At 42.4% G+C, this 13,762-nt stretch overlaps 1 protein-coding gene across 7 annotated transcripts in view; it reads left to right on the top strand.

Annotated features, from left to right (window-relative positions):
- Window positions 1–592: 592 nt before the first annotated feature.
- Window positions 593–13,762, top strand: part of SYNCRIP (synaptotagmin binding cytoplasmic RNA interacting protein) — a 38,689-nt gene continuing 25,519 nt past the window's right edge. For 4 of the 7 annotated variants that reach the window (XM_084624071.1, XM_084624070.1, XM_084624069.1 and 1 more), the window contains exons 1-8: window positions 658–792; window positions 2,174–2,333; window positions 3,215–3,333; window positions 3,537–3,644; window positions 6,722–6,835; window positions 6,925–7,101; window positions 12,260–12,395; window positions 13,194–13,399. In XM_084624071.1, the coding sequence (XP_084480197.1) occupies window positions 2,186–2,333; window positions 3,215–3,333; window positions 3,537–3,644; window positions 6,722–6,835; window positions 6,925–7,101; window positions 12,260–12,395; window positions 13,194–13,399 (1,008 nt within the window). In that variant the 5' untranslated portion in view covers window positions 658–792; window positions 2,174–2,185. Of the gene's footprint in view, window positions 793–1,611; window positions 1,755–2,173; window positions 2,334–3,214; window positions 3,334–3,536; window positions 3,645–6,721; window positions 6,836–6,924; window positions 7,102–12,259; window positions 12,396–13,193; window positions 13,400–13,762 lie in introns of those variants that run through there. The other 3 variants (XM_084624072.1, XM_084624067.1, XM_084624073.1) reach the window with 3 other exon arrangements.

The raw sequence follows: 13,762 nt of genomic DNA, 5'->3' as shown, positions 1-13,762 counted from the left end.
CAAAGCAGCACAACCACGAAGCACACAAAGCGCTAGTGTTGCGCCGCCTTCCCCGTGGCTCTGAGCCCCCCGCTGCCGTGCCCGGTACGACGCGCTGTCATTCACACCTGTGCAGCGTGGGCACCGGCGTGCTCCGGTTTGCGCCCGAGCTGCAAGGGTGCAAATGCCTGACGCGCAATGAGGCAGGGCAGGGCAGGCTCCCCCCGCGCGGGGAGACGGGATTCCTGGCATGCCGGGAGCGAGGGGGGCCGCCAGGGCGGCGCGGAGGTCGTCCCAGATGCTGGGCGCCTGGCAGAGTGTCCTCGCTCGGCCCCCGGAGAGCAGCGGGACGCCGGGTGAGGCGCGCTCCGCTCCCCGCGAGGAGGGGGAGGGGACAGCCCCAGAGCGCCCGTCTCCTGTGGAACTTACAGCGCGCGCGGCGGGAGGAGGGCGAGGAGGAGGAGGAGGAGGAGGAGGGACAGGTGGACGCGCGCGCGCGCGCGCGCCCGCGGCCCAGCGGGCGGGGCGAGGCGATAACCCTTGCGGAGCTGCCTGGGAGACCCCGGGTTTGGGGCTGCGCCAGCGCGCGCGGCGCCTCTCCGCCCCCCCCACCCCCCTCCTCCCGGAGCCGAGTGGAAGGGGCTAGGGTTGGTGCCAGCAGCGGCGTGAGCGCTCGAGCGGCCGCCATTTTACGCCAGCTCCAGCACACTGTCCGGACACGCCGCGGGAGCGGAGAGGGGCAGCTCCTCCGCACGCCGAGCCGCCAGCCGCCCCCCGAGCCCCTTCGCTCGGACTTCGCCCCTACAGCGACAGGTCAGACACCAGGCCGGGGCGGGCCGGATCCGCGGCCGGGGCTCCCTCCGGGCAGCAGCAGCAGCAGCAGCCGCCCCACGAGTGGGGCGGGAGCGGGCCTGGGGGCTTCGGGTGAGGGGAGCCGGCTCCCTGGAAAATGGAGTCGGGCGGGGAGTAGCACGCGGGACCCAGGCCGCGTGAGCCGCTCCGGGGAGCGGGGGCCCGGCTGGCAGCTGCTGCATGATGGGCGGGGGAGCTGCCTGCTTTCGTGGCCGCTCTTGCCGGGCGGGGGGCGGGCGCCCCGAGCTGGTGGCCGCGCACTAGGCCCCGCAGCGGGTGGGGCGCGTGGCTTCGCCTCATTGTCCTGCCGGCCCGGCAGGTCCATTCATTGCCATGAGGCGCCGGGCCGGGCCCGCCGGCGGAGGGGCTATTTGGCTGCAGCCTCGGCGCCCAGCGTGCGGGATCGAGCCTCGCGTGCTACGGCTCACGGACTGGGGGGCCGAGTGGCGGCGGCGGCGGCTCTGCCCAGCGTGGCGTGGGAGCCGGCCCGGGCCAGCGCATTGTTTCAGGGCCTGGGGCGGCGGCGGCGGCGGCGCAAGGAGGCGCGGCGAGCTCCCCGTGGAGGGGCTAGATTGGGCCCGGGGTGTTGCAATTGCTGGCCCGGGGGCTGGGGTGAGAAGGGGAGATGGCTCGGGGGGTGAGGCTGCTCCTCGGAGGGAGGGAGGGAGGGGGAAGTCGGTCACTGGAGGAAGTTGTAGGACATCTGAACGCGCAGCAGAGCACGTGTTTCCATTGGGCTCATGGCGGCTACCGCCGCCCCCGTGGGTGCGGACTGGGAAGCGCTTTGTTCCTCCTGCCTGCTCGGCGGACCCCGAAGTGGAGGCGGGATGGACCCCGACCCAGTGCACGGCCAGGCGGGATGGTCCGTGATTTACTCCCAAGGGATGGGGGGCTTGAAATAGGCGATCGAGGTGGAAGCAGCAGTGAGTGTCAGTGACGGTATCGCGCGGTAGCGGCTGCTGCATGTGGCAGGTTTGCTCTTCCTCCCTTCCCCCTTCCTCCCCCGCCATTGGCGTCTTGCTCCATTTCTAACTTGTTCAGGGCTTCGTAGGGAGTGTTAGAGAGACAGAGAGGGAGGTGAGTCAGAGTGGCTGGCTGGCTGGATTGTGTAAAACCTGCAGTGAAGGCTACCCCACCCCCTATAGGTTGTGGTGTTAGGGTATTCCTTTGTGTTAGTGCTTTCTTTTGAGGATTTTTGTGGATCTTCCGAAATCAAAAAATAGCAGGGGAGTGGTCTGAGAAATTTTTGGAAGCATAGAGCAGGCGGTTGCATGTATTGTCACTTGAATTGTTCTGCTTGAAGATTTCTAGCTTAATTATGATGCTTATTGCGTTTGAACAGATATCTGGAAACATGGCTACTGAACATGTTAATGGGAATGGTACTGAAGAGCCCATGGATACTTCTGCTGCAGTTACCCATTCTGAGCATTTCCAGACATTGCTTGATGCTGGTTTACCACAGAAAGTTGCTGAAAAACTAGATGAAATTTACGTTGCAGGTAAGATGTAAAACTTGCAAAATCACTTTCGGTTTTTTTATTGGACTCTTCTGGCTTTGGGCTAAAATAGCAACTTTTTGTGGTTTCCAAAAGTATGGGGACTGCAGTCGTATCTTTTAGTATTGGTTTATGGATTTTTTTTAAAATCAAATATTGTAACTGATTCCTATTATTACCAGTAAATAAGTCTGGGACCAGTCATTAATGTCACTTGGAGTGGGTAGGTGGGAAGGAAGGAGGTAGATTAACCAGATGGGTAGGTATAAAACAATACCTACACCAGCTGTTGCTAACAGCTGTTCATAGTAGAAGCAGGTGATGTGCTTGGTGCATATTAATAGTTGTAAGTAACTTTTCAGTAACTGAGGCACTGGTTATACTCTCTTGTTGTAGATCATACTCTGATTTAGTATTTGGACTCTTGGATGTAGAGGTTGTGCTGCTTAAGTATTGTATTTGATTTTGATTGTGGTAGCAATTTCAGTGCTTATGTCTGAGCTAGAAGGTCCCTTTTCAAAATGTACCAAGTTACTGTGCTGTTCAAGCTATAGTCTGTTGCTGATAAACAATTATGCATTCAGTTCAGGATGATGAAAATAATTTTGGCCCATGTAATATCTGGATGCCTTATGGTAGTAAAATAAGTACATAAATGCAATAACTATTTCAGTAAATACCTTTGTTTTTTATCATAATGGGGAAAAGGTAATCGTTTTTTATCATGTGGATGAGTTAAGGAGGAATGGTAGGTTGTGTAATATGAGCCTTTTTACTCGTTACAGAAACTCAATGATTGATCTTGGACCACTAAAATTTGATGAATATGGTTAACCAGAGATTGCTGCTCAAATATAATTAGTAATTTTTTTTCTTTTCCCTAGGGCTAGTTGCACACAGTGATCTAGATGAAAGAGCTATTGAAGCTTTAAAGGAATTTAATGAAGAAGGTGCATTGGCAGTACTTCAGCAGTTTAAAGACAGTGATCTTTCACATGTTCAGGTAATGTTAGGGATTATGCAATATCATATATAACTGGAAGAACAAACTGCTACTAGATTGGCAAGAACCGTACCTAAGTCTTGTCAGTAGTCTGTGTTTTGATGTGTAGAACTTTGCGCAATTAGGATCAGATAATCACTTTTAAAACAAATTGGGCTCTGAGCTTCAGATCTACAAATATGAAAATGTCAACTCTTTTTCAGAACAAAAGTGCCTTTTTATGTGGAGTCATGAAAACATATAGACAGAGAGAAAAACAGGGGACCAAGGTGGCAGACTCTAGCAAAGGACCAGATGAGGCAAAAATTAAGGTATGTGTCTGAAGTTGTAAACTATATGATAGTATCCACTCTTTTTTTTAAAAAAAAAATTAAAATGTCAGACCTGGAAAAATAAATATATATATATATATATATATATATAGTTAATTCTTTCAGTAACTATGCTTTGCCTGGTAAATATTGTTAATTCAGATAATTCATGAACTTGGTAATCACAAATACCTTTTTTTTGTATTTTGGACTAGAAACTTTTTATTAAGTAAATAGTAGCAAATTCTTCATATCCAGTGCATGTATGATTTGCTTACTTTATTGGAGTGAGCTTTAATATTAAATGTAAAAAAAACCCCTTTATATATAAAGACATGCCTCTTTTAGGTTAAAAAGTACTGTGTGCTACGATTCCATAATTAGGGGCAAATGTTTCCACCAAAAGTTCTTGCGCAAGTCAAGAAATATGGGATTTTTTTGAATATAAAGATCAAATCATACACCTTGTTTTTAATTAAGGATAAATCTGTTCTTTGTTACCCAGACTTAAATAATGAAATTTAGCCACTTGTTGTAAAGAGGGTAGCAATAGTGCTGTCTCTTTTTAGACACATCCAGTGGATTTGTGAGTTAGCCCAATTATAGATCACATGATTTGTTTGTAAAATATATACAAAAATTAACTTAAACAGTTTCAGTGCACCTAAGTCTGTCTCAGCAGTAAAAAAGCATATCAGAAAAATTAACTCTTGATGTCGAAGGACCCTTGATCGTAAAGGGACTCAAGTTAAAAGTTAAGCTTTACCCAAGCATGCTCTAAATGGGTGCTTAGGAAAAGGAGAACAGTTTGTAGGAGCTTTTTTGTATGAGTGTAGAATGATGAACTTTGTATAATCTAACATTATGAGTAGTGGGGCACTTCTCAAAACTTTTTACTTTCCTCAACTTGAAAATGGGGGAAAAAGCAGGCTGTAACCTGAGTGTCTTAATTAGAAAACTTTAAGGGTTTACTGGGATTTATATTCCCACTTCTTAAAATTGACTTGCATTTGTAATTTTTCAGGCTGTGATTTATCAACAGCTAGAGTATTAGTTACATTCATTTTCTTGGAGTAATAGAGCTTTTGCTGTTTATGGTTACAAGTCAGTGCCATACCATTCAAAATCATTCCACATGGCTCTAGTTGTGAAAATATCAGTATTCTTGATGTAATTAAATTTATTTAATGCACCTTTTCCTCATGGGTGACATTTTATTCTTTGTGAAAATATTTCTGTAATGTAAAAATGTTAGTTTTTTTTCTTTAATCACTTTTATAACAAGGCTGTTCCAGATAGAGACCTGATGAGGTATTTAACGTACCAAATTTAAATAAATATGAAACTATATTTGTCATCCAGTATTCCTGTTACATTAGTATCCAGATGTTCCAGCCAAGGTCAGTTACTTGTGCTGGGGTGCCGTATGTACAAGTAGGAGATATGCCCTGACCCAAAGAGCTTGTACTCTAGACAAGACAAAGGGTGGGAGAAAGGAAGTAGTATCTGCATTTGACAGGTGAGGTAATGCTTCAGTCCTACAAACAACTCACATGTGCTCTTTAACTTGATATGCGAGTAGTTTCATTGAGTCAGTGGGAATTCATGCATGCATGTGCAGGATTGCACAAGCAAAAACAAGGTGTATCTGGCTGAGAAGTCTCTTTACTTGGTTTCATTTTTACATTGAAAATAAAATGTCCTGAATTTATTCTTATGAAGATGCACCTTGCCTGTTTCTTGGAACTAACTATTCAGCCTCAACCCAATAGTGTTAATCATGTTAAAATATTCAGTATAGTTACACTTGTTAACGGTTCTAGTTTCATGAACTTGTATTGTATTGAAAGTTTCAGAGCGGTAATGTTAACATGGAAATACAGACAGAGATGCCAAAGAAAGGTATCATGAATGGCATGGAGAAAGTGAATAAGGCAGTGTTGTTTACCCCTTCACATAACACATGAACCAATGAAACTTATAGGCGGCAGATTTAAAACAAACATAAGGAAGTACTTTTTCACAGGCTACACAGTCAGCCTTTGAAACTCATTGTCGGGGGATGTCGTGAAGGCCAAAAGTATAATTGGGTTAAAAAAAAAAGAATGAGATGAAAAAGAATGAGATGGCATGGCCACATTGTGAATACTGCATGCCAATCTGATTGCCCCATTTCAAAAAGGGTATATTGGAATTGGAAAAGGTACTAAAAAGGGCAACAAAAATTATTAGGGGTATGGAACATCTTCCAGAAGAGAGATTAATAAGACTTTTCAGCTTGGAAAAGAGATGACAAAGGGGGATATGAAAGAGGTCTATAAAATCATGACCAGTGTGGAGAAAGTAAATGTCTTGTTTACTCATAACACAAGAACTAGGTCACCAAATGAAATTAATAAGTAGCAGGTTTTAAAACAACCAGAACTGTCTTCATACAATGCACAGTCAGCCTGAGGAACTGTTTGCCAGAGGATGTTTTGAAGGCCAAGACTATAACAGGGTTCAAAAAAGAACTGGATACGTTTATGGAGGATAGGCCCATCCGTGGCTATTAGCCAGGATGGGCAGGGATGCAAAACCATGCTCTGAAGTGTCTCTAGCCTCTCTTACCAGAAGTTGGGAATGGGTGACGGAGGATGAATCACTTGATAATTACTTGTTCTGTTCATTCCCTCTGAAGGACCCTGGCATTGGCCACTGTTGGAAGATAGGATACTGGGCTGGATGGACTATTGGTCTTGACCCAGTATGGCTGTTCTTATAAATTTGTGGAGGGTAGGTCCATCCATGGCTATTTGCCAAAATGGTCAGGGACGCCAACCCATGCTCTAGGTGTCCCAAAACTTCTGACTGCTAGAAACTGGAACTGGATGATGGGGGATGGATCAGATCACTCAATAAATTGCCTTGTTCTGTTCTCTCCCTCTGAAGAATCTGGCGCTGTCCACTGTTGAAAGACAGGATACTGGGAGAGATGTGCCATTGGCCATTCTTACGTTCTTATGGCTACTTATTTGTTACAGTCTATTTGTCTTGAATAAATTGGGAATTGTAAGACATTCAATTTCTTCTTGAAGGCACTCTTGGAAAGAACAGGCTACACACTTGATGTGACTACTGGACAGAGGAAGTATGGTGGTCCTCCTCCAGATTCTGTGTATTCAGGACAACAGCCTTCTGTTGGTACAGAGGTAAGAGGGAGATGTTTTTATACATGGTATAAGTGGGTTGTTCTTTACGTATATATTTTTAAATGATGTTAAATATGTTTGTTACTTAGATATTTGTGGGCAAGATTCCAAGAGACTTATTTGAAGATGAGCTTGTTCCATTATTTGAGAAAGCTGGGCCTATCTGGGATCTGCGTTTAATGATGGATCCACTAACTGGTCTAAATAGAGGATATGCTTTTGTCACTTTCTGTACTAAAGAGGCAGCTCAGGAGGCTGTTAAACTGGTAAGTTTTCTTTGCCTTTTATGAGACCGCTCCCTAAGCCATAAGCAATTCCTATAATCTCTGTTAGTAAGTGGTTAAAAAGTTCCCTTATGAGCAGGTCAAACATGTAATGGATTTATAGGTAGTCTATTACACCTTTCTCTGAATTGTTCGTTATTGTCCAACATCAGAAACAGGATACTGAACTAGCTGTGCTGCTGGCATGATCTAGTAGGGCAATTCTTATGCTCATATCAAAAGTTCAAATTAGCAGTAAAAACTCCTTGATGCCCCATTTGTTGAACAAGAGGCGGTGTTTGAGGAGGGTTACTTTGGATTGCTTTCTTCCAGAAGAGTTTCTTAAATTAGGTGTTTGTGTGGATCCAACTACTGGCACACGCTTTTTGTGTGCATGTGTGCTGATAGTGGGATCCACATGGACAAAATATATTGAACCACACTTATTGTAAGGTAAGTAACTGTTCTTAAAAAGGTATGGAATTTTGTGAAAGACTTCAGATAGGTTGTTATTGGTAGCAAAGTATTCTCCCTCTGTTGTTCAAAACTCTTTGGATGGAGAGAGTACCAAAATCTAAAGAGAGAGTACACAGTACTTATTTTGAAAAAAGTATGAAATATTGTGAGGTAAAGTATGGACCACGGCCTTTCAGATGTGCAGCATGAACACTGAACCACCTACTGTGTGTCTCCTCCCTTCTCGCCCCCCACAAAAAATTAAAAAAAAAAAAAAAAAAATAAAAAAACATCTTTAGGCCAAGTGTCCTGGCCATGCCTCTCCACCCCTAAATTAAGGCTGAATACAAATCACAGGCTGCTCAGTACTACTGAGTATTTCTTGGACAGCATTACATCATGATATCCTCTTAGTGTTGAGCATGTTGTCTCCTTTGTGGTTCTAGTTTTTGTCAGCCTAGTGGGATCTGGATCTGAACTCTGTATGATGCACAGATACTAGATTGCCAGCTTTCTGTTGGGACACTCATATAGGGACTAAGATAAATTAAATTTTTGACGGAGTAAGTTTTTAAATCTCCCAAAAGTCTTAACTTCCTTTAAAAACATAAGGGTTTTTCTGCCTTTTTTTTTTTAAAAAAAACAAGATTTTTGGTTGGCTCAAAAAACACCAGTCAGCATGCTTGGGGTAAATCCACTTTGTCCGTGCACACATATGCTTCTTGCCTTTTTGGTTTCAGTTTTTTTGTTAAACACCCTGTTGCATGAGTTCTCTCCAGATTAGTGTACCAGAGTGATGCAACTGACCAAGAGCAAAAAAATGAAAACTGACTGAATGTTTAGTCCTATCAGATGATTCTGTAAACCAGAAACACTTTTTTTTTTCCTCAGATGAAAAGATTGAATCTTAGACGTTACTTAACAATAGGTTTAAAACTTGACTTTCAAATAGATGTTGTCTTTAAATGCAACATACTTGTAGATATGGAAGGCAATCTGTGCTGATATATTAAGCTGATACAATGCAAAATTAGATGAAGATCAGACTGCGACTTGGTCCTCTTTCCTTGTGTATAAGGGATCTCTAGTGCTGCAAAAGTATGAGGCTTTCCATCCAAGATATTTATATATTCAGACATTGTATAAAGAATCATATGCCACTGAAATTGTTACCCGGGTGGATTGGGGAAATACAGGGGAAAATTTGTATTTGGGGTTGACAGGGAAACCTTTTCAGCCTAAGTACTAGGACATGACGATGTGTCATTCTTGACAAATTAGTAGCGTCCATTCAGCTGAGGAGTGAGTATGGGAGAAGATACTAATTTAAAGCAAGTACCTTGGCATTAGTTGGTTTTGTATAAGGTGCAAACCACACTTGGCTGGTTAAATCATGATTTGGAAAAACTTAGCAGGTGCATATTATCCAGAGGCCAATTCAGAAGGTTGGAGTGTGGGTTTACCAGTAAGATCTGGGCACTGTGCCTTGGTGAGAAGCCTCTCTGTCATGGGACTAGGGAGGCTTCTCAGTGGCAAACTCTCCTATCGCCTACAGGTTGTCTGTTTAGAACCCCGTGCCCTCCCCCCATCACTTCATGGAAAGAGCTTTTTTTCCCCTCCAATTTTTCCTACCTCTTGACTCTTTGGGGCATATGTGTATTTGCTATTCTTCCCCACCCCCTCCTCAAAGCCTCTTCTGTTCGAACTTTCCAAAACCTAACAGAATTGAGACAAATGAGAACATCCACTTCCCTGTTGCCTATAGACTTCTGAATATTAATAGGAAAACTGATGGGAACTTTGTCAGTATTCCGTTGCTGCTGCATGATTAGCCTGAGCCCTTCTCAGATTCAGGAAGATGACGTTGCATCGATTTACACAAGTCATATTTGATGGTTACCTTAGTATCTACAAGGCTAAAGACTTTTTTTTAATTATGAACTTAAATTCTGTAGAAATTGTTACTTAGACTTTTTCCCACTCACCAGCTTGTGAAAATTTCCTATTTGCCACTTAAATGATTCAAGCTCTGGATTTTGTTTTAAAATTAAAAAACGGGTAGAACTGTGTATGAACTGATTCTGTACGTTGTCACCAAATTTCATTTGACATGTGGAGAGGGCTATAGTTTAGTTATAACATAGTTTAGTCTTGCTCTTTATAACAGAACACAGAGTAAATTATAACGTTGTCTATAATGTAGTCTGGCCCTTAGATTGCCATGCTTATCTTTAACATACAAATACTCCTTACAGTGCTTTAAAGTTTAATGCTACATGGAGGTGAAAATGTCTTGTGAAATTGGGGGATGCAGTATGCTAGTTGAACTCCATGCTGAGTGCTCTGGTTGTGTGACTTACACCTTTTCTGTAAGACTTGTTAAGGTGGCAATATGTGGCTCATGAAGCGTTGTCAACGGAGAAGCTAGTTTCTGTATAAACCTTAGATTTTGTGGAATTTGTAATCCTTTTTTTGGCTCTTTCACCCTTGATTCTTGTAATAAATCTGAACTGAATAATCAGTCTTCACACATACTTCTGTTCTTCAGCATGTTAAAGTGAACATTTGTCATCTTGTATTTGCTTCCCCCCTCAATCTCAAGTAGATTTCAAAGCAGTAGTTCAGCAGGAGAATCGTGTGTGCTTACATCATTTTACTTTTAGCACACTGTATTTATTGTCTGATAACCTGGTTTAACATTTTACTATGGATTACTATTGAAAGTGAGTTTGGGGTCATCCTAGTCTTCAGTGAACATTGCATGACTTGGAACCATTAACAGACTTCGCTCAATAAGTCCATGACTAGAGTAATTTGGGTGGTTGTAAATGGAGATCGAGGCACTGTAGTGGAGTGTTTGGTAGAAAATATTCCATGTCTGGGTGTAATATAATCATTGTTTTGGATTATATTTTTCTTTATCCTACCACTATCCAAGATTATTGGGCTGCTCTGTGAAAGATTCCATTGTTCTAAACTTCTCCCATTTTAAAAGCCTTTATGCTTGCTTGAGGAACAAAGTTTCTTATTGTAACAATCCGTAAAATTATGAGCATGGTTTTATTCAACTCTGTTAAAGAAAAATATAGAACTAATGCAAAACTGATGACCAGTAGCTCAGATAGAAGTGAGGTTAGCCACAGGTGTCTTCAAGTTATTTGTGCCATCTGCACACAGCAGTGTAATTTATTGTTCAATATAGGAAGTGAATACACTAACAGAAACTGTTGTTTGAATTCTAGGTGGGTAAAATGACACAAATTCATCTAATCAGAGCTGATGGATTAATGCACTTAGTTTACAGAAAGTAGTATGGGTTAGATGACTGGCCCCCAAGAGGTCAGACCTATTTTGCATGCTTAGAAGACACTTCAGTAGTGTGTCGAATACCAGTTTGGGACATGGATTCAAAACTGACTGGAGGGGGGATATAAATATATTGACTTGGCAATGCTGTTTCTGTTGTCTGTGTTCCATGGCAATCTCCCGTGTAAATACTGGGCCTGACCCCGTTTAATGTAAGATTACAGGTGGTATGTTTAAAGGGACTCTGCTGGTTTACAAAACACTTCTTAAAATCATATGTACATTGTAACATCCATAGATATTAAATTAAAAAATCTAACTTATTTTTTACTATGCTGTTAATTTTTTCTGCTTCTTAGATTGGACAGTGAGAATAGGTTACTCAGTTTTAATGTTAAATTAGCGCTCTGCTGTAATGTCTTTGGGCTGCAAACACTGTAGGGCGGGTGGGCAAACTTTTTGGCCCGATGGTCACATCTGGGTATGGAAATTGTATGGTGGGCCGTGAATGCTCACAAAATTGAGGGTTGGGGTGCGAGAGGGGGTGAGAGCTCTGGGCTGGGGCCAGAAATGAGGAGTTCAGGGTGCAGGAGGGGGCTCTGGGTTGGGGGAGTGAGGGCTCTGGGGTTCAGGAGGGTGTCAGTCTCTCAAAGAACAAAATATCCCTTGCGGAATGAATAGCAAGCTAACTGCCTTGACAAGATGTTGGTCAAGAAACATCAACTTTCCTAGCTGGAGAGCAGCCTGTGGCGAAGCTTACAAGGAAAATAGCTAATTTGTGTGTCGTGTGTATGTGTCTTTTGCTACAGTTTTTGTGCAGAAGTTGCTGGCTGAATTGGTGGAGAGGTCAAGCAGTGTATACACATTGTCTGTATGAGAGCAATAGTTTTTTTTTTTTTTTCCCCCCAATAGTGGGCTTTTCTTGGGCTCCAACTTGTTGAGGGTTTTGTGATCTGAACCTAAATACCTGCTATTATGTGCCTAGTTCAGTTTAAGAAGAGTTTATAGTTGGCAATCGGGGGAAGTTTTTTTCCCTGCAGTGTGACTGGATGCAGTACCTTTACTGTCAACACTTCAGATAGAATACGCGCCAACTGCTGTAGTTCTGCATAGTGCATCATCTTGTGAAGACTGAGACAGTAGAAAAGCTCCTTCTGGAAGTAAAGCTTGATTCTGGAGCCAGGACATTGGGAGAAAGGGCTGCAATTGGGGACCAATGGTAAAGGATGTGAATGTACCACAAGTGTAGTACTCTTGTATGCATACATCAGGCCACTGAAGGGTTAATACCTCACTGTTCATCACGGCTGTAGGGAAGTAAAATATCTGCTACAGATGCTTTTGAGTGGAGAAGAGTGAAAGTTTGGTGGTAATTTGCCATTGTCTGTTTTTCTTTCAGTACAATAATCATGAAATTCGTTCCGGAAAACACATTGGTGTATGCATCTCCGTTGCCAATAATAGGCTTTTTGTTGGCTCTATTCCTAAGAGTAAAACCAAGGAACAGATTGTTGAAGAATTTAGTAAAGTAACAGGTAAGTTAGTAAGTGTATTGGGAACTGGGTAAAATAAATGTGAGTGATCAATGATGATTTTTTTCACCATCTTTCGGCTGATGTTGAATGATGACAATCTTTTAAACTGAGGTCACTTAGCTTTATCCTGAGTGTTCAGACTTCTCACTTTTGAAAGAACCAGTAATATTTGTAATTATACCTAAACAATTGTGGTGTTTTGGAATAATACATATTTTCATTTATTTGAATCTCTGTAACTAAACCTTAGATTATTATACTTATTTAATCTAATGAATTATTAGCAAATACAATACAAGGAAAGTTTCTTTCAAAGAAATGCATTGTTCCACAACTCACCAAAGTTCCTTCAGTATCAAAGGACAAATTGATCTCCTTTTAAAAGGCAACATTTAACCAATATGGGGAGAGTTCTGTGTGTGAGTCCTGTGCATTAGTGGATTAAAGTTACTGACTTCCCTTTAATGCTGAAGGGTTACTTCTGCACAAAGGCATCCTAAAAGTGTAACTTGAAGGAAGGCTCTCAGAAGTCTTTTAAACACAAAACAGTGTTACTTTTTATGGGACAGGAATAATTATGTCCACTGATGCTAAAATGCAGTGATATGTGATATAAAAACTTAGTATTCTGAAAGTACAGAAATGTATCTTGGCATTTCTTCACACCAATCTTTGAAGCTCATCCACTCTTTCACATCGGCTTGTAACTTACTTATATCCTTAAGTAGGATCATTCCTTCACTTTATAGTATAGCACATCAATTGAAGCAAAATTAAATATTCTGCTTAATTTCACAGAGGGTCTCACAGATGTCATATTGTATCATCAACCTGATGACAAGAAAAAGAACAGGGGGTTTTGTTTCCTTGAATATGAAGATCACAAAACTGCTGCTCAGGCCAGACGTAGGTTAATGAGTGGAAAAGTGAAAGTCTGGGGAAATGTTGTTACAGTTGAATGGGCTGACCCTATAGAAGATCCAGATCCTGAAGTTATGGCAAAGGTAATAACGCAACTGAGAAATATAATTATACCCACATCACTTAAATTGTCATAAGGTAAATATTTCTGGTATTAGCACTACGTTGAAATACCACTTTCTTGATAGATGAGTTAAAGCCGGGTTGTAAAGATGTGAATGCATTCTAAAACACTTGAAAATTAAAAGCAACTCTTATAGGCCTAACAGGAATTTCATTGGCAAGTAGTATTTACTACTGCTTGGGGCTGACTGATATTTGTTTCCTGCCAGTGCTGAAAATCTATGCCACAATTCCTGTAATCTGTCTGTACTCTAATTATGTAAGTGACATAGTGGCTTCAAAATCAAAGTTGCTTTGTGGCTTCACACTAAGGACCTTGATTC

This window comes from Lepidochelys olivacea (genome assembly GCF_965140295.1).
Source record: "Lepidochelys olivacea isolate rLepOli2 genome assembly, chromosome: 3".
NCBI lineage: Eukaryota > Metazoa > Chordata > Testudines > Cheloniidae > Lepidochelys > Lepidochelys olivacea.
This window is presented reverse-complemented; position numbering and strand designations above follow the sequence as displayed.